Source organism: Acanthopagrus latus, chromosome 8 (genome assembly GCF_904848185.1).
Source record: "Acanthopagrus latus isolate v.2019 chromosome 8, fAcaLat1.1, whole genome shotgun sequence".
Classification (NCBI taxonomy): domain Eukaryota; kingdom Metazoa; phylum Chordata; class Actinopteri; order Spariformes; family Sparidae; genus Acanthopagrus; species Acanthopagrus latus.
Window position 1 is genome coordinate 523,386 of NC_051046.1, and position 26,430 is coordinate 549,815.

The window sequence follows — 26,430 nt, forward strand, 5'->3', positions numbered from 1 at the left end:
TGAGACTGTACAGCTGCCAACGCTCTGCTGCTTTTACTTTGTTTTTAATTGTTATTCCACATGTGCTTCAACACACACACACACACACACACACACACACACACACAGAGCTGTGTAAAGGTTGATGTACTGATGATGTTTAAGTGGTGTACAGTGGTGGGTGGGTGGGGTGGTAACGGACCTATGAAGGTGGAGCTGGCGATGGAGCTGTGCAGAGACACTGTGTGACTGGAGCTGTTTACTTTGTATTTTGTACTGAACCTTTATTGTGTGCAGGTTAGTCCAGGTGAGATCAGGGATCTCGTTTCCAGCGGCTGCATGTAAGAGAAACCACAGCAGGTGACAAACTGATCTGAATGCTCCTCCTGGCTTTACTTGATCAATGAACATTTTAAAAGAAGTGGTTTGGGTGATTTGTCGTGTCTGTTCTGTGTGTGTGTTGTCGGGGGGATTTCTGCCTCTCCTCTCCTGTGAATGACAAACTGAGCACCGTATTCAACAATGCAACTGGTCAATAACAAAGGTACAAGTGTCACCTGATCCCTCTGCTACATCTGACTGTGGAGTTTGTACAGCTCGATTCTTTGCTTTGACTTTTAGACGTGATGTAATTAAAGAGCTTTGAGAGTTTTTCTGTGATGGGATGAAGTTGTTGAAGATTCTTCAGTGAAGCTCATCAGCTGTTTCTGTTTGGCTGATGATGATGACGATGTGTTTGAACTGAAAGTGGAAAAGTTTCTGACAGTTTTGCTTTGAAGCTGGTAAGATATCCAGATGTTGAGCTCCAGATGTTCACCAGATGTTTTGTCCTGTTTGTGGGAGCTCCTCTCAGCTGACAGTGATGTACAAACACTCAGGTAGACGTTCAGATCGATAGCTAATAAATAATTTATCAGGCACAACTGAGTTTTAGTTCTTTGGCTGTTCAAACTCTCATTAGAAATAGATTATATAAGAAATGAAAAGATTAAGGTACAACTAGAATGGTACTCAGTAGAGCGCATACCTCCACCACGATAACACAGTATTGTTGTTGTAGTGCTTTCAGAGAATATTCACCTCGTGGCGCTCAGCTGCTGAGTTTCAGCTCTGAGGCCGGCTGGTGTCCAGGTGAGGGCAGCTTCTGCACAGGTGTGTTAACATCATAGCTAGCAGCAGTGAGCAGCAGGTAGACGTAGACCGAGTGATTCTGTCTCACCACGTCAGTGTGAACCCAAAACAAAGATTTCTCTGCGATCTGGTGCAATAAATAATAACATGATGTCGCCCTGTAAGCAGCCTGAACGGTGGCGCTGCAGTTCTGTGAACTGCGTCTCATGTTTGTTCCCTGGATGGAGTTCAGACCGATCAGAGCCACGCTGTGCTGGGACATACCTCCATGACTTACCAGGCAGTCAGACTTCCTCACTCATTTTTTCCTTACATCCTCCTTCCTCATGAGGTCTATTCTGGGTATGATGCAACTCTGCTCGGTGGTTTTTGTGTAATGCTGCTGACAAACCACCACAGTGAGAGCGCGAACGAACAAACCGAGTTTCTCTGGTCCGCAGCTGAAAGCTGAAGTTTTCCCTCCATTGTTACAACCTAAATAAAAACAGGAAATAGGCTGTCAGGAGTGTGACGGCAACAGGTGGCTGATTCCTACATACTGCAGCTTTAAAATGAGCTACGACCAAAACTCATTCCTGCTGGATACGAGGTTCTGACAGGACAGCCAGGCGACGAACACGGAACGTGACGACGTTCTAATAGAACTTGATGTTCTTCAGGTACTTTTACTGAAGTATCCGGATACTTCTGGTCCCTCCGCGGTTCTGTTGGTTCCGTCTGTTTACACTCTGGATGTTTCTGTCACGTCTGCTCAATGTTGCGTTTACGGTCTATTTAAAACAGTCGGAGACGAGACGTCCAAACACTTCAGCCGTTTGTATGCACAGCGTTCTGACCGGGTTCGGGTCGGACTGAAGCCGTAACTCTTCAGTTGCTGCGTTTACTCGCCTTCACAACACTCAGGATCAGGATCTGAAACCCTCCAGACTCGTCTCATTAAAGGTCACTTCAGACGGGTGATGTCAGACTTCAGTGGTGGAACGAATCCGAGTACAAAAACTCAAGTACTGTACTTCACTCTTCTACTCCACTACAGTTACAGTTAGTTTACACAGGAAACAGAAAAGTTTACAAAGTAGGTTTTGTGACGACAGTTTAGAAAAGATCGGTTGAAACGATGAGTGAATAATTAATGAATGAACAGAAAACTGTTTTCTGTCTCAGTGAAACATTTGATGGTTCAACTGTCAAAAACTAAATCAACTGCTCAATAAATGATAAAATAATTAAATGCACCAAAATTACACAAATTAATTTAGGCATTAATTAATGTATGAATAGATATTTATTTTTTAGTTTGCTTGTGTTTCATTTTTATTCATTTATACAGATGTAAATAAATCAATTTAAAAAAATACATTAATGAATAAAATATAAAGTTTAAATTGAAATGTACATATTAAAATATTTATTGCTTTACCAAACTTAAGTTTATTTTATTTCTGTATTGTTTTCATAGAGCTGATAGAATAAACATAATTCATATTTTCTCAATTAATACATGATTCCATTTATCCAGTGTGTGTGTGTGTGTGTGTGTGTGTGTGTGTGTGTGTGTGTGTGTGTGTGTTTGGGCTTCATAAGGAAACTAATTTGTTCCTTTTTGATGCATTTAATTAATGAGACATTTCTTTGTTTCTAAAATCATTTTTGATTTTTTTCGGCTTCTCTCTTTATACGACACGCAGGTTTCTTGTAACAAGGCATCTGAACACTGTGGTGTCAGTTCTCCAACTTCAGCATCTGAAGACTTCCTCCTCTGCTGATGAAGAGAAACTGTCAAAGCTTCAGACGGTGTTCAGTCTTTCAGTGGCGTCGGTGTAAATGAAGTCTGATGTGAGGAGGTCGTCTGACGGAGAAGTGGGCGGAGCCTCCAGCCTGCTGATGACAACAAATGAGGGAATCCTGCGCCTCATATTAACTGCTGCTGCTGCGCCGGAGGAGGAGAAGCTGCCGAGGAGGAGATGTGAGCACAGACAGCAGCTCCAGCACCAACCGGTCCAGCATCAACTGGTCCAGCACCAACCGGTCCAGCATCAACTGGTCCAGTATCAACTGGTCCCACATCAGCAGGTATGTTGGACTGAATTCTGTTGAGGACCGTCTTCATGCTCTCTCTGGGTTTCTTCACTCACGGATCTGATGTGTTCAGCTGATCATCAGTTTGTTTGGTTTTAAACAAAATGTGTTAAATTATTTGCCTTTTTCTTTTTTTATTGATCCAAAATGACGCCTTTTTCCAGTTCATGTGAATTAACTTGGACCGTGATTACTTAATTGATTCACAGTTAATTGAAGTACAGTTCTGAGATATCAGCACTTCAGTGCTGCTTGATCATCAAGAGTTTGCTTTGGTCGTCGCTGAATCACAGTTTTGGTCGTCCGAGGGAGAAATGAAGTCACTTAATTAAGGGAGCTGGAGGTTCTGTTGAGGACAAATAATTCAAGGCACTGAATGATTATCATGCTCAAACATGCATAAATCTGAATCCTGTACAGAAATCAGTTTATATCTGACTCTGAAATTGGATCACCAGAGTTAATTCACCATTTTCTTCTTCTTATGAGTTTCCTTGTGGATCATTTTCAGTGTTTTGCGCCCCCTGCTGGCAAAATATTACCTTTTTTTTTTTTTTTTTTTTTACAGTGCAGAAAATAAATGGAAGTTTATATAAAGTCCCCACGATGATGGTGTGTGTGTGTGTGTGTGTGTGTGTGTGTGTGTGTGTGTGTGTGTGTGTGTGTTCAGGAAACATGAGACCAGCACCTGAGCCTGACTTCAACGCCTCCATCAGGCTCCGCCTCTGCGTCAACGCCTCCTGCCAGCCTGCGGTCGGGGCAGAATGTCCCTACAGCACTGCTCAGCTGGTCCTCATCGTCATGGTAACCACCGGCCTCAGCCTCGTCACCGTGGTCGGCAACACGCTGGTGATCCTGTCCATCAAGGTGAACCGTCACCTGCGGACCGTCAACAACTACTTCCTGTTGAGCCTGGCGGTGGCCGACCTGATTGTCGGCCTGCTCTCCATGAACCTGTACACACTCTACCTGCTGTGGGGCCGGTGGCCCCTGGGGGCCGCGGTCTGTGACATGTGGCTCGTTGTGGATCATGTGGTGAGCAACGCCTCCGTCATGAACCTGCTGATCATCAGTCTGGATCGTTACCTCTGTATGACGTGGCCGCTCAGCTACCCGGCGCGGCGGACGGGCAGGATGGCCGGTCTGATGATCGGAGGAGCCTGGCTGCTGTCCTTCGTCCTCTGGGCGCCCGCCATCCTCTGCTGGCAGACGCTCGGCGGCAGACGTGTAGTCCCCGATGGGGAGTGTTACACCCAGCTCCTCGCCAGCCCCGCCGTCACTTTGGGAACGACGCTTCCTTCCTTCTACCTGCCGGCGCTCGTAATGATTGGCCTGTACAGCCGCCTGTCCGCCGCCAGTCGCAGTCGAATGAGTGCGCTCAGGTCAGAGCGAGGCACGCTCAGGACGTCCAGTCCGTCCGTTAAAGACTTCCTCTTGAAACGACGGAGCTGGGTGACTAGTGACCCAGGTTCAGACGTGTCCCTGAACCAATCAGATTCCAGCACTCCAAAGCCCAGAAGGAGCCAGAAAGTGTCCAGAAGTCCTGTGGACACGTCGGAGCCAACAGACGCCTGTCTGGCCCCCCGGCAGTGTCACCCACGGGCCGCTGCACGCCACCCCAGGAACCCAGACTACAACAAGATTGATAATGACTCCTCGTCCAACACCGACCCCCACAGGACGGCCTCGGCAGCGTTCACCGCCTGTCCCAGCTTCAAGTCTCAGGAGAGACGGAGGCGGCGGGTGATGGCGAGGGAGAGGAGGGTGACCAAGACCATCCTGGCCATCCTCCTGGCCTTCATCCTCACCTGGACGCCGTACAACGTCCTGGCTGTCATCGCTGCCTTCTGTCACGTCTGCATCCCCAGCGTGCTGTGGACCACAGGGTACTGGCTCTGTTACATCAACAGCGCCATCAACCCCGGCTGCTACGCTCTGTGCAACGTCACCTTCAGAAAAACCTTCTGCAGCCTCCTGCACTGCAGCAGGAGGCTGCGATGACACGACGCTCAGCTGACATCAAATCAGTGTAGAACAAAACATCTGATCCAGAACTGACCCAGAACTGACCCAGAACCAAAAAATACAATGAGGATCAACTTTTCTCGGTGTGGTTCTCTTCAGTTTACTGCTCAGCTTTCACAGGGTGAAAAGCTACAAGAAGGCAGAAAGAAGTTCATGTAGAATATTTGCTGAATGAACAAGAAGGTCCAAATACTGCAGAATGAGTCAGAGACAGAGTTTCACAGAGTTTATAAAGTGTCTCCAACTCAACAACTCACTAAACTGACACATTTGTTAAGGGAGTCTGGTGACTTTCTCCACGGGGACAAAGAAGTCGCCTATATTGTTCCTGTTTAGTGTCTTTGTAACATGTGACATGTTCAGATCAATAACATGTTTCTTCTTTCATAAATGGAGTGTAAATGGTGAAATCAGTGTAAACAGTGTGTTCAAACAGCTGATCAATGTTGGCAGGTAAGACTTTAGCACTTTAGACACAGAAGCAGACAGGCTGGTACAGACATGCTGCCACAAACTGACACTTTTTACAAGGAGACAAACAACTTCAGCTGAAACATTTAATGCTGAATTTACCAGAAGGAGACAGTCGCCCGCTCACTCTGCCTGGATGGGGGATTCTGCGCTTCACTCCGACGCTTCGTCACATTTCCACCTAACAAACAGCGTCTGTCACCGGCAGAAACCTTTAACTCAGCAAGTGTTTGTGTTGTAGTTACTGTTGTCATGGTGACGGCCAGCCCTCCTGCAGTATCATTCAGACAGCCTCCAGTTTACTGAGGCTGATTATTAATTATGTCATTTAGAGAGAAAAATGTAACTGTCACTTTCCAGGATGTTTGATGCGTCAGGATCTCCATCACTACACATTATAACAGCATCCATATGACATATGTCAGCAGGTTTAGACTGACAGGACACCTGGGAAACACCTTGAAAACACACCGACTGTCCCGCCTCTTTATGAGCTGCTGTCATGCTTTCTGTGTGAATTCACAGCGGTTCGTTTTTACGCTGGATCTGCTCGGTTCTGTGTGAACAAACAACAGCGGACTGCCGTGATAACGCTCTGTGTGAAAGGGCGACTGATTCAGAATCTGTCAGACAGTTTCACTATGGTTGTAAACTCTTAAATGAGTGCATTTGTTAACAGAGTCTGGTAAACAGTTTGTGTACATGCAGTACAGAGTATCTGTAGAACTGAGGGGGAGCTGCCATCAGTCCTCAGTCCAAACTTACCAAGATCCAGATCAAACTCCTCACAGACTTCAGCTTAACAAAGTTTCATTCCATTTTTGATCATTTATTATGTTTTTCAAAATCCTTTTGCTAAAACATCGTCACAGTGCAGGACCCAGGTCCCCCTTCAGCCCCACTACACTGGACTAGTCCATCCTACTGCACATGTGCAGAAACACTTCAGGAAGTCAGGAGCTAAACAAACTGTTGGCGCGCTTTACAAACCAACATGAAGACAAGTTTCCCAGCAGCTCAGCTACCAAACATGACGAGCTTGTTCACGGCGGCCATTACTGATGACGTCATCACTGTAGAGCAGTCAGAGGAGAAGCGCTAGCGGTGCTAACAGCTAACAGCTGCTGCAGTGTGAGCCCAGGTGGAGGTGATGATGATGATGATGAAGAGCTGCGTTCACCCTCCATGAACAACCGGAGTGCTCCAGCTGTCAGCATGTCACTGCTGATGTCTGATGCTTTTTCTTTTTTCTTTTTCTTTTCTTTTTTGTTTTACAGATGAGATGAGGGTGATGTCATCAAGTTGAAGTTACATCACAGAGTGCAGAAGACAAACATGCAAATGAGAATAATACGAGAGTCTTTCTGGCTTTCTTATGTTCAGACTGACTAATTATGTCGATGTGTTGTTTGATTTCCTTTTTGAGACGTGAGTACAAAGTATTTGATTAGTGAATTTGCAGTTATGGATATGAGCTTGGGCTAAAAATAATATTAAATCAATCATACAATATTGGTCTAATTGGGAAGATGGGACTGAAAAGAAACCAAATAATACATTTTGACAGTCCAAAACAAAGTTTTTGTCAATGTGTTGACGTTACATTTTCCCATAAAGATGCAGGTGAGGCCACGAGCAGACGAGCTGGTGAAGATCATCTGCAGCCTGTTAGGAGGAGCAGACTTCTCTCATGGCTTCTTTATATCTTTGATTGGAGGGAAAGATACCATGGATCAGTTTCAGAGATACTTCTTTGATTTTATTTGTAATAAAATATTTGTAGTGGAGGGACCAGATGTTTTTCCAGATCAGGTTTGTGGACGTATTATTCCAGTATGACTCGACACTGGGAGCTCTGACGTTTCCTGTCTGAAATACTGCACGTACAGTACGATGGTGGTTGTTTTCTGCTGAGCTGCAGATTCAACCAACTTCTGTCTGAACAGGCTGCAGAGGGAAGAGCTCAAACTCAGATCACGTAACATTTACCAGTAACATAATCACACCAGAGAGTCCTGCATCAAATACTGCAGCATATTCCTTCAGAGGAACAGGAAGTGTATATTAATTTAAAATCCTGAGTAGGATAATAATGTGCCGTTAGATTTGAAAAGCTGACTAACTAGAATTATGCCATGAGTGAACCAGTTCTCTAGGAGAAGTGATTTGTGTTTGTACAGTTTGTCCCTATTATTCTAAATATAATATCTGTGGATGGTGCAGTTATGTTTATAAATCAGACCAGGAGAGAAGTGTCTGTTTATCAAAGTTGGTTGTTCTGTGGGAAGTTTTCCAATATTGTAGGAGCTGAGTAACAAAAAATGACGTCAGCGATTGTGGAGAATATATAGTTTGAAATGAAGCTCCAGGCTGACGTTGGTTTCTGATCCAGCTGCTTTTAAATGTGTTACTGAGAGTGAAAAAAACAAGAAATTAAAACCTCCATTTTCATGAGAATTCATTAAAGTTGATTTTTGATATAATGGATTTTGTTTTTCCACAAAGTTATAAAGAATCGTGTGAACCAAACTAGTCAGTCCGTCGAGCGTGTGCTCAACAGGCGCGACAGGCTGTTGTAAGGCTCCTGGCTCATGACGGGCTGTAACATGGACATGTACATTATGAAGAGAAAAATGAAAATGCTGGAATACGTTTCTGTCTCTGCCAGTGAGGAAGTGAGCGCACACTCGACGGATTGACTAGTTTGGTCTAGCTACCGGACAAACCGGTATGTAGCTCCTTGCACAAACACACAACTTTTAACAACTTTTTTATTCATTTTGAGTCACACACACTTCAGTGCTGTGTTGTAAGGTGTCTGCTGATGTTGCATGACTTTTGGGGTGAGATGTGGAGCATGTTAAGAAGCTTAAAACACAGTGTGAAGTTCTGACCCCATACTGTTAGCTGTCAATGCTAACTCTCCGTTCACAGAGCCTGTAATGGTTGGACCACATGTGTTCGAGTCTTCGGTCCTGGCAGGTCAAGGGCAGCTTGATTAATGAAGCTGCATGATTAAATCGACCGAAGTTCTCCTTCAAGTTGCTGAGTGGCAGAACTGACTTGTTCCAGACCTGCTGGTCACTGTTGGTGCATTTTAACTGAGAAAGATCCAAAAAAGTCATCTGTAGTGTTTTTATCATAGTGTGAGTTATGCAGGTTCCAGCAGAACATTAAACAGTGATTGGATCGTCCCGTCGTCATGAGTTATTGAATGCTGTTCGCTCTCCTGCGTGACTTTTCCAATCTAAAGAAATATGCAGTTTTCTTCCAGCCGCTGTGTTCTGGATGTCACATGAGCTCCTTCTGCTGTAACTCTGCACGTTTCAGCATCCTGTCAGATCTTCAGACATACGCTGAGTGTTTCTTCCTCTTTTCTTAGTTTGGCCAAAGAGGATCAGTACTCTCTCGGGTATTTTGCTGTCTCGAATTTCAATTTAGAAAACATTTATCATTTAAAGCGTTCTGCCAGGAAGATTTTATTAAAAAGTGATTTTTTTCTATATTTTTTTCCTAGATTTTTCTATTTTAAGACGGAGTTGTTGAGTTTCCAATATGAATTCCGGCGGGTATTTCTGGCATGAGGTCTAAAATGAATTTGAAGATTTATAGTTTTGTGATCTGTGGGTGCAGTGGTCAGAATGTGAACATGAATATTTTTTTCATCCAGAGTACTTGAGATTAACCAGCAGTCGATTTGTGATCTACAGGTGCCAGTTTTGTTAACCCATGTGTAGGATTTAGTAATTGGTTTCTTTTTTCTCCAGATATCTACTAATTAGTATTTCTGCATAAATGACATTAGGAGGAGAATTTGTTTGAGTTTCTGGAGGCCATCTATCTACAGAGTCATCAACCGTGACATTGAAATCCCCAAAAACAGTCAACAGCAGGTTTGGATATTTAGATAAGTGTCAGATAAGAAGTCATCACCAGATTTGGTATTATAACCACATACATCGGCCAGAAGGGCTATAATATCATCAAATGTAATAATTAGTATAAGAAATCTGTTTCAGTCACTTGAGTGTAAAATAGCTCCTTCAAATGTGTTTCTCAGGGACGTTACTCCACTTGTCATTCCCTCACTGATTTTTCCAGAATTTAATATCATGTATGACTGAGTTTGATTCTTGTAAGAAACAGAAATCAGACTTTTGTTGTTTGATAAATAAAAACAAGGCTTTACGTTTTCAGGTATCTCTGGTATTAAGTGAAATGACTGATAAGGACGTTACAAAAATGTATGCAGATAATTCAGAATTAGGGCCTTTAAGTCTCCTGCCTGCCTCCGTGTCAGTGACGTAGTTACAGGTGTCTGTTGCCTGATTTTATCAGAGTGACATTTACACCCCGTGTAGAAACATGAACACTTACAGCCACGTGAACTCAGTAAACACGTCGGCCTGGAGGGGCGAGTGATCCAAACGATTTCTCTGGTGTTTGTGACTTCATGCAGGTTAATACACTTTTTTTAAACTTTGATCCACAAATGAACATAAGGCATGAAGGTGCAATTTGACAGATGGAAAAAAAATCATCATCCAAACCATAAAGAGAGAAACTCATTTAGAGCAGCTGTCATGCACGTGGCCCTCAGGGCTCCGGAGGTAACAGACTGAAGGCCTCTGGTGGTTTCCGTCTTCAGGACTGTGTGTCGTTAGACTGAACTGCAGCTGTCGACGTGGTCGGACGTCTGCGACATGTTGAGAGAGACGATGGAGGAAACCTGAGCAGACGTCATGTGTTTGTGTCACTGTGACGATAATAAACAGACCAAACGCTTCACCAAAACAATGTACAGTATTTAATTTGTTCATTTATACAAGTCTCATCTTGCAACGTCAATAATCTATAGTTCAAAAATAGATTTCATAGAGGACCTCACAGACTTCACAGATCCATCTAAGCCTTTACAAATGATTACACATTTCAAAGGAGACTCTGAAACAGAACTCTGACGTCCCACAGCATCGACACGTTTCCAGAGCGGATCAGAACATTTCTTGGATGTTAGTTGAACTTCAGCTACTTAAAAAGCTTTTAGGACTATTTGAAATGTTGTTAATACAAACTATCATCTATGAGGACAGAATTATTCATTATTATCTAGTGGGAGGATTCTGGAAAAGCTTTCCACATACTTTAATCCAAATAAACACAAGAACTTCAAATCAGAATCAGTAAAACAAGAATAAAAGTCAAAGGAGGCCAAAAGTCAAAGGTGTTGGTGTGTTCTGGAGGAGTCTCTCGGTTGTTTGAGTTTGATGAAGGAGGGAAGACGATTGTTCAGCTGGAGAAAGAAATGAATCTTTCCGTCTTCTGCACCTCTTCTCATCCGTCAGTTTGACTTCTTGTCCCCTGGAGAAGGAAGGAGAAATATGTAGGGTTCATTAAATAATTAATTAAGACGCGGCTGGAGGAGCGTTACTGTGAGATCAGTAGTGAACAAGCTGTCAGTGACGTGAGCTGACGCCTGCAGGCGGCTCGCTCAGGTCGTGTTGCGTTGGGCCTCCTTTGACTTATTTAGGTACAAAATTAATTTTTGACAACTTGGCCGACTTCAGATTCAGTGAGAGGCTTTACATTTTCATTTCTCATTCTAATTTAGCAATGAAATGCTGATTAAAATGTAGAAGTCAGCTGTGAAAGAGTAACTTAACGTGTCTGTCACACAGAAACCAGCAGACAGACAGTCAGTCAGACAGACAGACAGACAGACAGACAGACAGTCAGACAGTCAGACAGACAGACAGACAGTCAGACAGACAGACAGACAGACAGTCAGACAGACAGACAGACAGACAGTCAGACAGACAGTCAGTCAGACAGACAGACAGACAGACAGTCAGACAGTCAGACAGACAGACAGACAGTCAGACAGACAGACAGACAGACAGTCAGACAGACAGACAGACAGACAGTCAGACAGACAGTCAGTCAGACAGTCAGACAGACAGTCAGTCAGACAGACAGTCAGACAGACAGACAGACAGTCAGACAGACAGACAGACAGTCAGACAGACAGACAGACAGACAGTCAGACAGACAGACAGACAGTCAGACAGACAGTCAGTCAGACAGACAGACAGACAGACAGACAGACAGACAGACAGACAGTCAGTCAGACAGTCAGACAGACAGTCAGTCAGACAGTCAGACAGTCAGACAGACAGTCAGACAGTCAGACAGTCAGACAGACAGACAGACAGTCAGACAGTCAGACAGTCAGACAGACAGTCAGACAGTCAGACAGTCAGACAGTCAGACAGACAGTCAGACAGTCAGACAGTCAGACAGACAGACAGACAGTCAGACAGTCAGTCAGACAGTCAGACAGTCAGACAGACAGACAGTCAGACAGACAGTCAGACAGACAGACAGACAGTCAGACAGACAGTCAGACAGACAGACAGTCAGACAGTCAGACAGTCAGACAGACAGTCAGACAGACAGTCAGTCAGACAGTCAGACAGTCAGTCAGTCAGACAGACAGTCAGACAGACAGACAGACAGACAGACAGACAGTCAGTCAGACAGACAGTCAGACAGACAGTCAGACAGTCAGACAGACAGTCAGACAGACAGACAGACAGTCAGTCAGACAGACAGTTCATGTTGAAACTTGTATTAGATTCATTTAGCTCAGTGTGTTAGTACTGTAGGTCTGTGCAGTATTCATGTTAATATTAATTAGCTCTGGGTTGTATTCATGTAAAATTTAGAATGTTTTACTTCAGTATTTCTACACTGCGGTTCTGTGGTGCTGGTACCGGTACCAGTCAGGTCTCACCTTTGGCTTTCTTGACTTTGGGGGAACAGGGTTTGGACACCTTGACGGTGGCTTGGCATTCTGCGTTGAACAGCGCCCTCTTCAGGGTTCCTGACCGGCTCTTGGTGTTGCTGGCGGCGTCGCAGGAGCCCCACGGGCCAAACTTATACTTGCAGTCACCTTAAAGAAATCACACAATGTCACTTACTTAATAAATTAATGAAGTGCATGAACACACACCAGTGGCTTTAAAGTGATAATGGTGAAAAACATCATCAAATGTCAACAGAAGGCAGAAGATGATCCTGCAGTGCTTTAACGTGCAGTTCCTGTGATGGCCACTAGAGGCTGCTGCTACATCACCTCAGAGAGGAGGAGACACTTCATGTGTCCTTCACTTTAAATAATGTGACTGAACGCAACACAGACACAGGAGCACAATATGTCAAGGAATTAAAGGAACAGTTCACCCAAACCCAGTCCTGCTCTCCTCCTGATGATGATATGAAGTGTGCATACGAGAACTTTCTCCTGTTAAAGGGATATTCCAATGTAAATTTAATCCATGGTCTAACACACTGTGTCACAGAGTAAGACCCCTCCTCGAGGATCAAGTTAGCAGACCGCAAGCTGACATAGTTTTATCAACCTCAGAAATGAATGCACAATAACAATACACTGCAGTATCGCCTCCAACAAGAAACCGCCATCAAAAAGCCACAAATAATGTTCAAAACAGCACCAAACTTCAGCAACAGTACAAATAGACTCTCAGCACATAGATAGAGGCATCAAACAGCAGCTAGCTTAGCCGGATTTCTATTGTGAAGTGAACACAGCTCACCACTCTCCTGCAGCAGCTTCCTGTTGTGGGGAAGCCCTGACGAGTCAATTACCGAGTGCAGTAGAGTTCCACAGCTCAAGGATGAACATGTGTGATTATTACTCCATGGAAATGTAATCAAAGTTCATATGTGTCTTACCTGCCAGTTAAAACAGTTATTATCGAGAGCAGACAGGGAAAAGAACGGAACTGAACATTTCTAACTGCACTCGGTAATCGACTCGTTTCTTGTTGGAGGCGATACTGCAGTGTATTGTATTATCATGCGGTCGTTTCTGAGGTTGATAAAACTACGTCAGCTAGCAGTCTGCTAACTTGAAGGGGGGTCTTACTCAGTGTCTGCTGTGTGTCAGGTGTGTGTCTGCTGTGTGTCAGGTGTGTGTCAGGTGTGTGTCAGGTGTGTGTCTGCTGTGTGTCTGCTGTGTGTCTGCTGTGTGTCAGGTGTGTGTCTGCTGTGTGTCTGCTGTGTGTCAGGTGTGTGTCAGGTGTGTGTCTGCTGTGTGTCTGCTGTGTGTCTGGTGTGTGTCAGGTGTGTGTCAGGTGTGTGTCTGCTGTGTGTCTGCTGTGTGTCTGCTGTGTGTCAGGTGTGTGTCAGGTGTGTCAGGTGTGTGTCTGCTGTGTGTCAGGTGTGTATCAGGTGTGTCAGGTGTGTGTCTGCTGTGTGTCAGGTGTGTGTCAGGTGTGTGTCAGGTGTGTCAGGTGTGTGTCTGCTGTGTGTCAGGTGTGTGTCAGGTGTGTGTCTGCTGTGTGTCAGGTGTGTTTCAGGTGTGTGTCAGGTGTGTGTCTGCTGTGTGTCTGCTGTGTGTCAGGTGTGTGTCAGGTGTGTGTCAGGTGTGTGTCTGCTGTGTGTCAGGTGTGTGTCAGGTGTGTGTCAGGTGTGTGTCAGGTGTGTGTCAGGTGTGTGTCTGGTGTGTGTCAGGTGTGTGTCAGGTGTGTGTCAGGTGTGTGTCAGGTGTGTGTCTGCTGTGTGTCTGCTGTGTGTCAGGTGTGTGTCTGCTGTGTGTCAGGTGTGTGTCAGGTGTGTGTCTGCTGTGTGTCAGGTGTGTGTCAGGTGTGTGTCTGCTGTGTGTCAGGTGTGTGTCTGCTGTGTGTCTGCTGTGTGTCAGGTGTGTGTCAGGTGTGTGTCTGCTGTGTGTCAGGTGTGTGTCAGGTGTGTGTCAGGTGTGTGTCTGCTGTGTGTCAGGTGTGTGTCAGGTGTGTGTCTGCTGTGTGTCAGGTGTGTGTCAGGTGTGTGTCTGCTGTGTGTCTGCTGTGTGTCTGCTGTGTGTCTGCTGTGTGTCAGGTGTGTGTCAGGTGTGTGTCAGGTGTGTGTCTGCTGTGTGTCAGGTGTGTGTCAGGTGTGTGTCAGGTGTGTGTCTGCTGTGTGTCTGCTGTGTGTCTGCTGTGTGTCTGCTGTGTGTCAGGTGTGTGTCTGCTGTGTGTCAGGTGTGTGTCAGGTGTGTGTCAGGTGTGTGTCTGCTGTGTGTCAGGTGTGTGTCTGCTGTGTGTCTGCTGTGTGTCAGGTGTGTGTCTGCTGTGTGTCAGGTGTGTGTCAGGTGTGTGTCAGGTGTGTGTCAGGTGTGTGTCTGCTGTGTGTCAGGTGTGTGTCAGGTGTGTGTCTGCTGTGTGTCTGCTGTGTGTCAGGTGTGTGTCAGGTGTGTGTCAGGTGTGTGTCTGCTGTGTGTCAGGTGTGTGTCAGGTGTGTGTCTGCTGTGTGTCAGGTGTGTGTCAGGTGTGTGTCTGCTGTGTGTCAGGTGTGTGTCAGGTGTGTCAGGTGTGTCAGGTGTGTGTCAGGTGTGTGTCAGGTGTGTGTCAGGTGTGTGTCTGCTGTGTGTCTGCTGTGTGTCAGGTGTGTGTCTGCTGTGTGTCTGCTGTGTGTCAGGTGTGTGTCTGCTGTGTGTCAGGTGTGTGTCAGGTGTGTGTCAGGTGTGTGTCTGCTGTGTGTCAGGTGTGTGTCTGCTGTGTGTCAGGTGTGTGTCAGGTGTGTGTCAGGTGTGTGTCTGCTGTGTGTCAGGTGTGTGTCTGCTGTGTGTCAGGTGTGTGTCAGGTGTGTGTCTGCTGTGTGTCAGGTGTGTGTCAGGTGTGTGTCAGGTGTGTGTCAGGTGTGTGTCTGCTGTGTGTCTGCTGTGTGTCAGGTGTGTGTCAGGTGTGTGTCAGGTGTGTGTCTGCTGTGTGTCAGGTGTGTGTCAGGTGTGTGTCAGGTGTGTGTCAGGTGTGTGTCAGGTGTGTGTCTGCTGTGTGTCAGGTGTGTGTCAGGTGTGTGTCAGGTGTGTGTCTGCTGTGTGTCAGGTGTGTGTCTGCTGTGTGTCTGCTGTGTGTCAGGTGTGTGTCTGCTGTGTGTCAGGTGTGTGTCAGGTGTGTGTCAGGTGTGTGTCTGCTGTGTGTCTGCTGTGTGTCAGGTGTGTGTCAGGTGTGTGTCAGGTGTGTGCTGGACTCACTGATGTCCTTCTTCCAGTTGCAGGGGATCTTGCAGTGGATCTTGTCGGTGCGGTCTTTGCAGGTGGCGTCTCTCAGGCCGTCTCCACAGTCTCCGTGCTCGGGGACACATTTCCCGTACTGAGTGTCCGCGGGGGGGCAGTCTGAGGCCGGCCGGGATTTATCATGTTTCCCACCTGCAGGACCAGAACCAGAACCTGCTCCGTCATCTGGAACTGCAAACTATCTGAATGTGGACTCATCATCTTCGTGATTCTCTGACAGCTGAACTTTAAATTCACCAGAAAAAAGTACATGTAGGCATTTAAATCATTTTAAAATGTGACATTTATTTATTTCTGTTTTAATTTTATTGTTTTTTAAAATATTTTTGAATTCACATACTTACCTACATGTTTATGTTGTCTCATGAAAGGAAAATAAAACAAATACTTTTAATGGAAAACATATAGAAATATGACACATTTCTACAGATTAATTCAAGCCTACATTTACTTTTGGTATCACTTTTGGTGCATTTAATAAATCCTTTTATTAGTTGTTGGTTTCAGTGTTGAAACAAACTGTTCATTTATTTAAAAACTAAACCTTCAAACTGTAACAATACGAACAGGAGTTTGTCGATTAAATGCACCCAAATAATTAATTAAGTGTCTTATAATATGAAATCATAAGAAACACAATATAACATCGTTTCACTCAATGAAGTCGGCTGAACAGAAGTTTGGTCGTCTCAGGTTTTTTTCTTGACTGACTCGCTGATGCGTCTCTTTCTGTCTGATTCTACGACTCGACGCGAGACTCAATCAGTTTTACATCATTATATTTATATTGTTTTACTGGATTTATTGTGAACATTCACATTTTGATTGATATGAATGTTTTTGAATGTATGATGTTTAAGAAATGGCTGAACGTCGTCCGGGAGGTTTTCAGTGGTCTGGCTCTGGTTGGTGTTTTCTGGAGTCTGGTGGGACCTGATTGGTCCTCCAGCCTGTTGAAGATGTTCTGTGGTAACATGATAAAGTGTTTGTACTGAAACTTTAATAAACTGAGTCCTGACTGACGCGAGGGGAGCAGAGTGGAGTCTGTCCTCAACATGAGGATACTGAAGGATTTTATATACAACTTATGTCAATGAATTACATGTAAAGTTTAAATATAATTGAAAATCAAATTCGACGTTTTGAGGAAATTGCACATTTATGTTGTAAAATCATGATAATGTTTCTAATGCGTGGGCTGCAGAGGTGTCATCAGTCTGTAGACAAACTTTCAACTTTAGATCACAGTCAAAAGTCAGTGATGCCTTCAGGGACCGCGGTCACACTCAGGAAGAAGCTGATGTCAGCTGAATTTCAGATCTCACCTTTGTGATTTTTGGCCTTTCTGCTGGCCTCGGCGGCGAGCGTCAGGGCGAGGAGCAGCAGCAGCGTCACTGAGAACAAACTTCGCATTCTGCAGAGACAAAACATCCAGAAATAATCGTGACAGGGAAGAGATTTCTTAAGTTCGTGTTGTTTTTAAAGGGATCATTTTTATGATGTCACAGAGAGAACAAACGGTACAAAAATCTACGAGATGAAACCACAATGTGACATCACAGCAAAAATACTGTGAACATTCGACTCACATCAGTCATGATGAACACTTTAACACAAAACAGTTATAAAGAAATTCAAATATTTCCTCTTGCTTCTCCACCTGTGTGACACCCGTGTGACACCTGTTGAGCCCGATTTTCATTGGCTGCAGGACGTTGGTTTGTTGCAGACTCACAGCTTCAAACTATTCTGAAAACCATTTACATGAGGACATGTTGGAAATGGCCCTGAGGACAGATTCCTCCAGATAAATCTGGTCCTGAGAGGTTTCACTCTCAGCCGATCTGCAGCGAGCAGACAGGAAGTCACAAAGTGAAACAACAACGTAACATCCAGTTCATTTTCAAAATAAACCCTCCATGTTGCTGCTAGCACAAAAATCTTGAACAAGAGAGACAGAAGCTCTTCTCATCCGTCTGCTGTGTTCATAATCATGAGAACTCCAGCGCAGCTCGGCCCAGTGGACTGTTGTGTTCAGGACACATTTACATCTGAACAATCCATCAGAGACATGATGGGCTGCAGGTCGGGCGGGATGACCCGACTAAACACACTCAGCCCAGGCAGCTGGTGAGCTTCACTGTGATACAACATGTATCTTCCAATACTTTGAAATCTCTTCTAAAGCTCCTCACAAACACTCGGACTGAGCTACAAAATCAAAAACCTCGATATCCATATTGTGACGATGTTGTTCAGATTCAGATTTTCGTGTCGGCTCAGATCAGAAAATGAGCCTTAAAAGCAGATGACATCACTTATGACATCACTTATGACGTCACGATGTCCCGCCTCGTATCATGATAACGATATGTATCGTGTCCATCAGCTCCAGAACTTGGATCCAAAAGGTGCTCGGATCAGCAGAAACAGATCTCATGTTGTTCTGATCGGATCCGACAGGATGTGGAGCTGCGTGTGATCTGGCCCGGCTTGGCTGGTTTGTGCCAGATGGTCCAAATTTAGTCCAGATCAAATCTGCTCTCTTTTCAGCTCTGCCCCCAAATCTCAGCACGCTTAAGCCAAATAATCTGAGCATTGTGGTGCGAGCGGCGTCAGGATTATAAAAGTAGGCTAATGTATTCACAGACTGCTCCTGCTCTCAGTCCCACACCTTGTTCTGCTCATCATCATTTCTCCTTTTTCTCATCGTGATTAAAGCGTCTGTCTGCTGACGCCACAGCGCCGTCAGCTCTCAGGAGTAATGTAGCGCCGGCTCTCGGCTCAGCTCTGAAAAAAGAGAGGGAGTCAATTACCCATAAAGCCCCTCTCTCCCTCTCTGTTGTTATTGTGCTGAGAAATGACAGACTCCTCTTTCAGGCCTCCATTAAAGCAATGGTCCTCTTTCACATGTCAGCTGGCAGAGCAAATCCTGCTCTTCTCGCTCCTCCTGCGACCTTTTATGAGGAAAGAACCGGCTCTCAGCAGGCCTCCAGTCTGTCCTCCATCAATGAAGAAGAGGAGGAGGGGGAGGGGAGGAGGGGAGGAGGGGAGAGCAGCGTCTGAAAGAGCTCTTTAGATTTGCCCTCAAAAGAATACTGATTCATTGGCCCAAAACAAAGCCTCCTCTAGCCTGGTTTCATTTCTCTAAAGCCGAACACAGATTCCATGCCACGTCTTAGCAGCCCGCCCCCCCGAACAGAAACTCATTTGCATAAGAAAACAATGAAGTGTTGGCGTGAAGAAAAGGAGTGGGACGCTCCCTTTGGTTCAGAACGAGGAGCAACATTTAGTGGAAGTTCCTCCTGAATCTCAGGGTTCACTCTGGCATCCGGAAACATGGAACGAAGTTTGAACGTGTGAATCTCTTCACGACTCTGCTGACATGTTATCTGAAACACACTGCGGACACAAAACCGCCAGCAGAGGCGCGGTCCGCCACCGCGAGGAGGAAACCAGGAGGCTGTCGATCAACGAGCGAACGTTTCCTCGACAGAAAGCAGATCGTGACTCTTGTTGCTGGTTGAAACTGAAGCTTTGCCACCAAGACGACACGAGTCAGAGGCCAACACGTTCAGACCGGCGGCCATGTTTCCATCCTGCACCCTGGATCTGATCAACACTGTGAATATCACAGAAACTGACTCCACCTCCTCCCTCCCTCCCTCCTCCTCCTCCTCCTCCTCCTCACTCCCTCCCTCCCTCCTCCTCCTCCTCCTCCTCCTCCTCCTCCTCACTCCCTCCCTCACTCCCTCCCTCCTCCTCCTCCTCCTCCTCCTCACTCCCTCCCTCCCTCCTCCTCCTCCTCCTCCTCCTCACTCCCTCCCTCCCTCCTCCTCCTCCTCCTCCTCCTCCTCCTCACTCCTCCCTCACTCCTCCTCCTCCTCCTCCTCCTCCTCACTCCCTCCCTCCCTCCTCCTCCTCCTCCTCCTCCCTCCTCCTCCTCCCTCCTCCTCCTGCCTCCCTCCCTCCTCCTCCTCCCTCCCTCCCTCCTCCTCCCTCCCTCCTCCTCCTCCTCCCTCCCTCCCTCCTCCTCCCTCCCTCCTCCTCCTCCTGCCTTCTATGCTCGTGTCTTTCCATCTTTAAAACAACTGAAGACAAACAAGAACAATCACAAAATGAACAAACATCTCTGTCAGATATCAGAGGGGAAATGTTCAGATATCAATAAATCAGCCAAAACGTTTTTAAATGATGCCTGAGGCAGGAGGAGCAGGAGGAGCAGGAGGAGCAGGAGGAGCAGGAGGAGCAGGAGGAGCAGAGGCAGGAGGAGCAGGAGGAGCAGGAGGAGGAGGAGGAGGAGGAGGAGCAGGAGGAGCAGAGGCAGGAGGAGCAGGAGGAGCAGGAGGAGCAGAGGCAGGAGGAGCAGGAGGAGCAGGAGGAGCAGGAGGAGCAGAGGCAGGAGGAGCAGGAGGAGCAGGAGGAGCAGAGGCAGGAGGAGCAGGAGGAGCAGGAGGAGCAGAGGCAGGAGGAGCAGGAGGAGCAGGAGGAGCAGGAGGAGCAGAGGCAGGAGGAGCAGGAGGAGCAGGAGGAGCAGGAGGAGCAGGAGGAGCAGAGGCAGGAGGAGCAGGAGGAGCAGGAGGAGCAGGAGGAGCAGAGGCAGGAGGAGCAGGAGGAGCAGATCACACTGAGCGTTTCTGCACAACATACGTTCACATTCGTCCACCACACTGACGTGAACAACATGTCGCATCTCATTCACATGACAGTTTCTTAGTTACAGACGAGGAGAAACAAGAACCAGAGTGAGACAGACGAGCTGAGCAGTTAAGGGCCACAGGTGGGAATCGAACCCTCGGCTTACAGACTACAAGGCTGCCGAGGCGGCGGCGCTCCAACGCCACGCTGAGTCGTCAGGACAGTTTCAGGTGTTCGTAACAGAACCAGACTTTTCAGCCAAACATGTTTTTCTAACAGTATCCAAGAAGTTTGTGAGACAGCAGCAGCAGCAGAGCGTCGAGAAACTGAGCAGGAACCAAATCAAGAGGACAGAAACATCATCTGGCTGAAACACTTCCTGCCTGAACTGTTTCCTGTGGAACACGTTGGTTTGATGAAGCAGGAGAGGGATGTTCTGTTCTGTTCTGTTCTGTTCTGTTTTTAAATAAAAGTGAAATAAAATCAATATGTTCATTTGACTTGTTTTTCCAGGTGTGAAAAACCCCTCCTCACATTTTTATTTTTATGACTTCACATCAAAAAAGTTCTGAAATTTCACAGCTGAAAAAATACTGAAGGAGTTTAAAGATAATTTTCAGCAGTTCAGAGGAAATCGCTCAGATCAGACGTTCATTTGACCCTCAGGGCTTCCGTACGTCAGCAACATTAGAAACAGTCATGAGAGTGTTTGTGTATCTCAGTGTGTTGGTGTCTTAGCTTGCAATATCCTTTCAAAATAAAGCGTGAGTAACACTATGAGTTATATATACGAACCCTTCAAAATAAAGTTCCTGTGCTCTCTGCAGTTCTGAGAGATCAGATTCTGTTCAGAGTTCACAGAAACACTCACAGCACAACTCACTGAGCAAATCCAGCAAGATTCACAGAACACATCTACACATGATCCAATCTGATGAGCTGCAGGACCTCAACACACACACACACACACACACACACACACACACACACACACTTATTATTTAATGACCAACTAAGTTATTTAATACAAATGATCTCATTTCTCAAAAGCTGAAATGAGATTGTTTCAAAGGCACCACAATACTAACACGATTACTTTATAACATGCAGATTAACTCACTGTTTAAACACGATTAATCAGATGATCGTCTCGCCTCTGAGCTTTATTAACTGTTGAAATGAAAATAAATTAACGCAGCTTCAGCTTCAAATTTGTGTAAAAAACATGGAAACTTACTTGCTGAGCTCAGAGGAGCAGCCGGTCGAGCTGAGGAGTGGTCGCTTCTGTCGCTGCCTTCAGCTGCTGCTGCTGCACACACACACACAGACACACACACACAGACACACACACACACACACACACACACACACACACACACACACACACACACACACACACACACACACACACACACACTGCTGAGCTTGTTTTGTTCCTCAGGCTGTGGATTAAAGCTTGTGATGTCACCATGAGGCTGGTCTTCTGCATTGTCCATATGCAGAGAGAGAGAAAGAGAGAGAGAGTGTGTGTGTGTGTGTGTGTGTGTCATATAGAAGGAGTGTGTGCAGTATCAATGTACTGGCTGGGTGTGTTTGAGTTAATATTGACTGAAACTGTGGCTGCTGTAGTTCAGCAGGTGTGCAGGGGTGCGATGGAGAACAGGTGTCACACCGACTCTGCTGGCTGAACTGAATGCTGTCAGAGTTATTTAACAATTCATAAACTGTTGTGTGTGTAAACTTTCATCAGTGCATCACACTGTTGCAGATACTGTGTTCAGACATCATTCCTCAAAATAACGCTGCGTTTCATCTTCGGTCACTCATGGAGACGCGTGATCTGATCAGTTAAACGGATCAGAAGACATTATGTCTTATTCTGCGAGACTAAATATAACAGACTAGCATAACAGAACTGGACAGAAAATGAAATTCGATCCCCTGGATGAGACAAGGAGAGACAAAACCTTGACATGAACTACGGCTTTCTGTCAACACAAGAAACTGAAACATCTCTTACGATCATGTGGATTTCTTTATGAGCACGGTGAGAAGGCCGGACGCCTTCTGTCATAAATGAAACAAACATTTTACTCTGAACTATATACTTCACAATCCCCAACCAGCAAAACATGAGGAGTTCCTGGATAACCTGAAAATTTCTCCTATATCTTCTACTCAGAGGAGCGAAATGGATCGACCGTTTCGTGAAGTAGCAGATTCAATTGAACTAATGCAAAGTGGTAATGTCCCTGGACCAGACGGCTGTCATACAGAGGTTTTTAAACATTTGCTGTTAAATTAATCCCTCTCCTGTTCAGTGACTCTCTGGACCAGGAGCTCTGCCTCAAACTCTCACCGAGGCGTCAGTAACCTTGGATGTGGAGAAGGCTTTCAGTAGGTGGAGTGGAGTCGTCTGTTGGAGGTCTTGAAGAGGTTCGGCACTGGGTCAGAATATGTATCGTGAATTGCACTTCTGTACTTTTCCCCTACAGCGTCTGTAAGAATTAATGGGATGAAATCCCAACATTTCACAGTCAGCAGAGGAGCCATCAGGGGTGCGACCGAACCTTCCACACTTCAGTCAGCCAGTTTTAGTAAAGAAATCCACAGATGTGGTTTGGAACATACACTTTTCTTATATGCAGATGATTCATTATTGTTTAGTTTTGATCCAAATGAAGATGAAATATAATCTGAGGGGAACACCTGAGAAATTTGATTCTGTTTGGGGCTGTATGATTAGTTACACAGCTAAACTAAAGACACTGCAGGACAAATGAAATGCTCAAGTAAAGTCTCACCACATTTCATTTCCTTCTCTGCCTCATTCTAACCCACTGACAAAGCTACTTCTCTGTATGTTGGCATTTTCTGTGAACTTATTTATTTGTTTTTCTGCTAACGGTAAAAAGGAGGGATGTGTATTATTTCTCACGTGTTCTGATCAGTAACAGGATTGTGTAGGAGTGTGGGGGGAGATAAGTGGCTGTTGTTTTTGGAAAGAAGTCCTTATTTCTCTTTGTATGTACTTGTGCCCGTCAAATGGATTAAAATATTTATGTAAAAACGGATCAGAAGACGCTGAAGTAACAACATCACGATGCCGACGATCTCTTCATGGCTTCCTGAGAATCTTCTCACAACGTTAAAGACAGTGAGAATTGTTTTTTGGACCCATCTCTTTTATCTGGGTCGACACCACATAATGACGGAGTCGTTCCGGGCCGAGACACGGCCTCCATCTGAGTTCAGTCAGAGTTCATTCCACTGTATTACTTTTACTACTAGATTAGAGGAGCAGGAGGAAGTTCCTGTTGATGGAACCAGAACAACCTCCCCGTCCAGAATCGCTCCTGTGGACCCGAGTGTCTGGCAGGCAGCGTCTCATACAGCATCCTCCACCCAGAGTTCACCTCCACAGGCCCGTCTGCCTCGTGTTCCTCATTACGGCTCGGCGCCGGATCCAAATGTAAATATTGAACATTGCCTCTGCTTATCAGCTGATTTACAGCCCAACTCATCCAGACTATATTCTGTCATGTGATCAGAACCTGGCGGCTGCTTGTGTTCACATGTGGAAGGATTTCACTTCAGCAGGTTCTGATGAGTTCTGCATCAGGTCCGTGTCCTCGGCTCTGTTCTCCTCTCAGAGACAAACAACCAGCCGAGAAAAAAGTCTGATGGCTCAGTCATGCGTGGAGGCCATTGTTACTGCAGCTGGGAGCAGAGAGGGGGAGGAGGAGGCAGAGAGGAGGAGGCAGGGAGGAGGAGGCAGAGAGGAGGAGGCAGGGAGGAGGAGGCAGAGAGGGGGAGGAGGAGGCAGGGAGGAGGAGGCAGGGAGGAGGAGGCAGAGAGGAGGAGGAGGAGGCAGAGAGGGGGAGGCAGAGAGGAGGAGGAGGAGGCAGAGAGGAGGAGGCAGGGAGGAGGAGGCAGAGAGGGGGAGGAGGAGGCAGGGAGGAGGAGGCAGGGAGGAGGAGGCAGGGAGGAGGAGGCAGGGAGGAGGAGGAGGAGGCAGGGAGGAGGAGGAGGCAGGGAGGAGGAGGAGGCAGGGAGGAGGAGGCAGAGAGGAGTAGGAGGCAGGGAGGAGGAGGAGGAGGCAGGGAGGAGGAGGAGGAGGCAGAGAGGAGGAGGAGGCAGGGAGGAGGAGGCAGAGAGCAGTAGGAGGCAGGGAGGAGGAGGAGGAGGCAGGGAGGAGGAGGCAGAGAGGAGTAGGAGGCAGGGAGGAGGAGGAGGAGGCAGGGAGGAGGAGGCAGGGAGGAGGAGGAGGAGGCAGGGAGGAGGAGGAGGAGGCAGGGAGGAGGAGGCAGGGAGGAGGAGGAGGAGGCAGAGAGGAGGAGGAGGCAGGGAGGAGGAGGAGGAGGCAGGGAGGAGGAGGCAGGGAGGAGGAGGCAGAGAGGAGGAGGAGGAGGCAGGGAGGAGGAGGCAGAGAGGAGGAGGAGGCAGGGAGGAGGAGGAGGAGGCAGGGAGGAGGAGGAGGCAGAGAGGAGGAGGCAGGGAGGAGGAGGAGGCAGGGAGGAGGAGGCAGGGAGGAGGAGGCAGGGAGGAGGAGGCGGAGACAGGGCCGAGGCGGGGAGGAGGAGGCACGGAGGAGGAGGCAGAGAGGAGGAGGAAGAGGCAGAGAGGAGGAGGTGGGAGGGAGGAGGAGGCAGTGAGGAGGAGGAGGCAGGGAGGAGGAGGCAGGGAGGAGGAGGCAGAGAGGAGGAGGAGGCAGGGAGGAGGAGGCAGGGAGGAGGAGGAGGCATGGAGGAGGAGGCAGGGAGGAGGAGGCAGAGAGGAGGAGGAGGAGGCAGGGAGGAGGAGGCAGAGAGGAGGAGGCAGGGAGGAGGCAGGGAGGAGGAGGCAGGGAGGAGGAGGCAGAGAGGAGGAGGAGGAGGCAGGGAGGAGGAGGAGGAGGCCGAGAGGGGGAGGAGGAGGCAGGGAGGAGGAGGAGGCAGGGAGGAGGAGGAGGAGGCAGGGAGGAGGAGGCAGAGAGGAGGAGGAGGCAGGGAGGAGGAGGCAGAGAGGAGGAGGAGGCAGGGAGGAGGAGGCAGAGAGGAGTAGGAGGCAGGGAGGAGGAGGAGGCAGGGAGGAGGAGGAGGAGGCAGCGAGGAGGAGGCAGAGAGGAGTAGGAGGCAGGGAGGAGGAGGAGGAGGCAGGGAGGAGGAGGCAGGGAGGAGGAGGAGGAGGCAGGGAGGAGGAGGAGAGAGGAGGAGGCAGGAGGAGGAGGAGGAGGCAGGGAGGAGGAGCAGAGGGAGGAGGCAGGGAGGAGGAGGATGAGTGTTGGAGGAGGAGGCAGGGAGGAGGAGGCAGGGAGGAGGAGGAGGAGGCAGGAGAGAGGAGGCAGGGAGGAGGAGGCAGAGAGAGGAGAGGAGGCAGGGAGGAGGATGGCAGAGAGGAGGAGGAGGCAGAGAGGAGGAGGCAGAGAGGAGGAGGAGGAGGCAGGAGGAGGAGGAGAGGAGGAGGAGAGAGGGAGGAGGAGGAGGCAGGAGAGGAGGAGGAAGAGTGGAGGAGGAGGAGGCAGGGAGGAGGAGGCAGGAGGAGGGAGGCAGGAGGAGGAGGAGGAGGCAGGGAGGAGGAGGAGAGGCAGAGAGGAGGAGGAGGAGGCAGGGAGAGAGGCAGAGGAGGAGGAGGCAGGAGGAGGAGGAAGGAGGCAGAGAGGAGGAGGAGGAGGCAGGGAGGAGGAGGATGGAGGAGGAGAGGAGGAGGAGGAGGCGAGGGAGGAGGAGGCAGGGAGGAGGAGGAGGGCAGGGAGGAGGAGGCAGAGAGGAGGAGAGGCAGGGAGGAGGAGGAGAGGAGGCAGGGAGGAGGAGGAGGTGGCAGGGAGGAGGAGGAAGAGGCAGAGAGGAGGAGGAGGCAGAGAGGAGGAGGCAGCGTGGAGGAGGAGGCAGGGAGGAGGAGGAGGAGGCTGGGAGGAGGAGGCAGGGAGGAGGAGGAGGAGGCAGGCAGAGAGGAGGAGGAGGCAGGGAGGAGGAGGCAGAGAGGAGGAGGAGGAGGCAGGGAGGAGGAGGAGGAGGAGGCAGGGAGGAGGAGGAAGAGGCTGAGAGGAGGAG

At 47.7% G+C, this 26,430-nt stretch overlaps 3 protein-coding genes and 1 long non-coding RNA gene across 7 annotated transcripts in view; 2 read left to right on the top strand and 2 right to left on the bottom strand.

The window, feature by feature from the left end:
* The window catches only part of LOC119024127 (basic proline-rich protein-like), a gene marked incomplete at its 5' end in the record, with an annotated part of 116,436 nt that extends 90,303 nt beyond the window's left edge, over nt 1-26,133 (bottom strand). The window contains 3 exon segments of the mRNA XM_037106614.1: nt 19,968-20,354; nt 26,077-26,107; nt 26,110-26,133. Of these exon segments, the coding sequence (XP_036962509.1) occupies nt 19,968-20,354; nt 26,077-26,107; nt 26,110-26,133 (442 nt within the window).
* chrm4b (cholinergic receptor, muscarinic 4b) lies at nt 2,528-5,248 on the top strand. The gene is made up of 2 exons (XM_037106784.1): nt 2,528-3,183; nt 3,860-5,248. Exon 2 carries the CDS (start codon nt 3,865-3,867, stop codon nt 5,188-5,190), a length of 1,326 nt encoding a protein of 441 aa, XP_036962679.1. The 5' UTR covers nt 2,528-3,183; nt 3,860-3,864; the 3' UTR covers nt 5,191-5,248.
* On the top strand, nt 8,529-8,879 carry LOC119024237. The gene is made up of 2 exons (XR_005076423.1): nt 8,529-8,566; nt 8,693-8,879. It is a non-coding gene; the product is annotated as an uncharacterized LOC119024237 (long non-coding RNA).
* On the bottom strand, nt 10,470-21,766 carry mdkb (midkine b). Of its 4 annotated transcripts, none has more exons than XM_037106788.1 (5): nt 21,636-21,766; nt 17,086-17,174; nt 15,719-15,892; nt 12,479-12,637; nt 10,470-11,046 (listed from the first exon to the last, which is right to left on the bottom strand). In XM_037106788.1, the coding sequence occupies exons 2-5, from the start codon at nt 17,171-17,173 to the stop codon at nt 11,027-11,029; spliced, it is 441 nt and encodes a 146-aa protein (XP_036962683.1). In that variant the 5' UTR covers nt 17,174; nt 21,636-21,766; the 3' UTR covers nt 10,470-11,026. The 4 variants fall into 4 exon arrangements, with proteins under 4 accessions (XP_036962683.1, XP_036962686.1, XP_036962682.1 ...); XM_037106791.1 differs by lacking the exon at nt 21,636-21,766 and adding an exon at nt 18,577-18,599; XM_037106787.1 differs by lacking the exon at nt 21,636-21,766 and adding an exon at nt 18,435-18,502.
* Nucleotides 26,134-26,430: the final 297 nt, after the last annotated feature.

Coding starts and splice junctions, on each gene's coding strand:
- chrm4b (XM_037106784.1), top strand. CDS start 3,865: ATGAGACCAGCACCTGAGCCTGACTTCAACGCCTCCATCAGGCTCCGC.
- mdkb (XM_037106787.1), bottom strand. CDS start 18,454: ATGATGATGAGCAGAACAAG. Junction 17,175..18,434: donor ATGATGATGAGCAGAACAAG/GTGTGGGACTGA, acceptor TTGTCTCTGCAG/AATGCGAAGTTTGTTCTCAG. Junction 11,047..12,478: donor CAAAGTCAAGAAAGCCAAAG/GTGAGACCTGAC, acceptor TTCCTTCTCCAG/GGGACAAGAAGTCAAACTGA.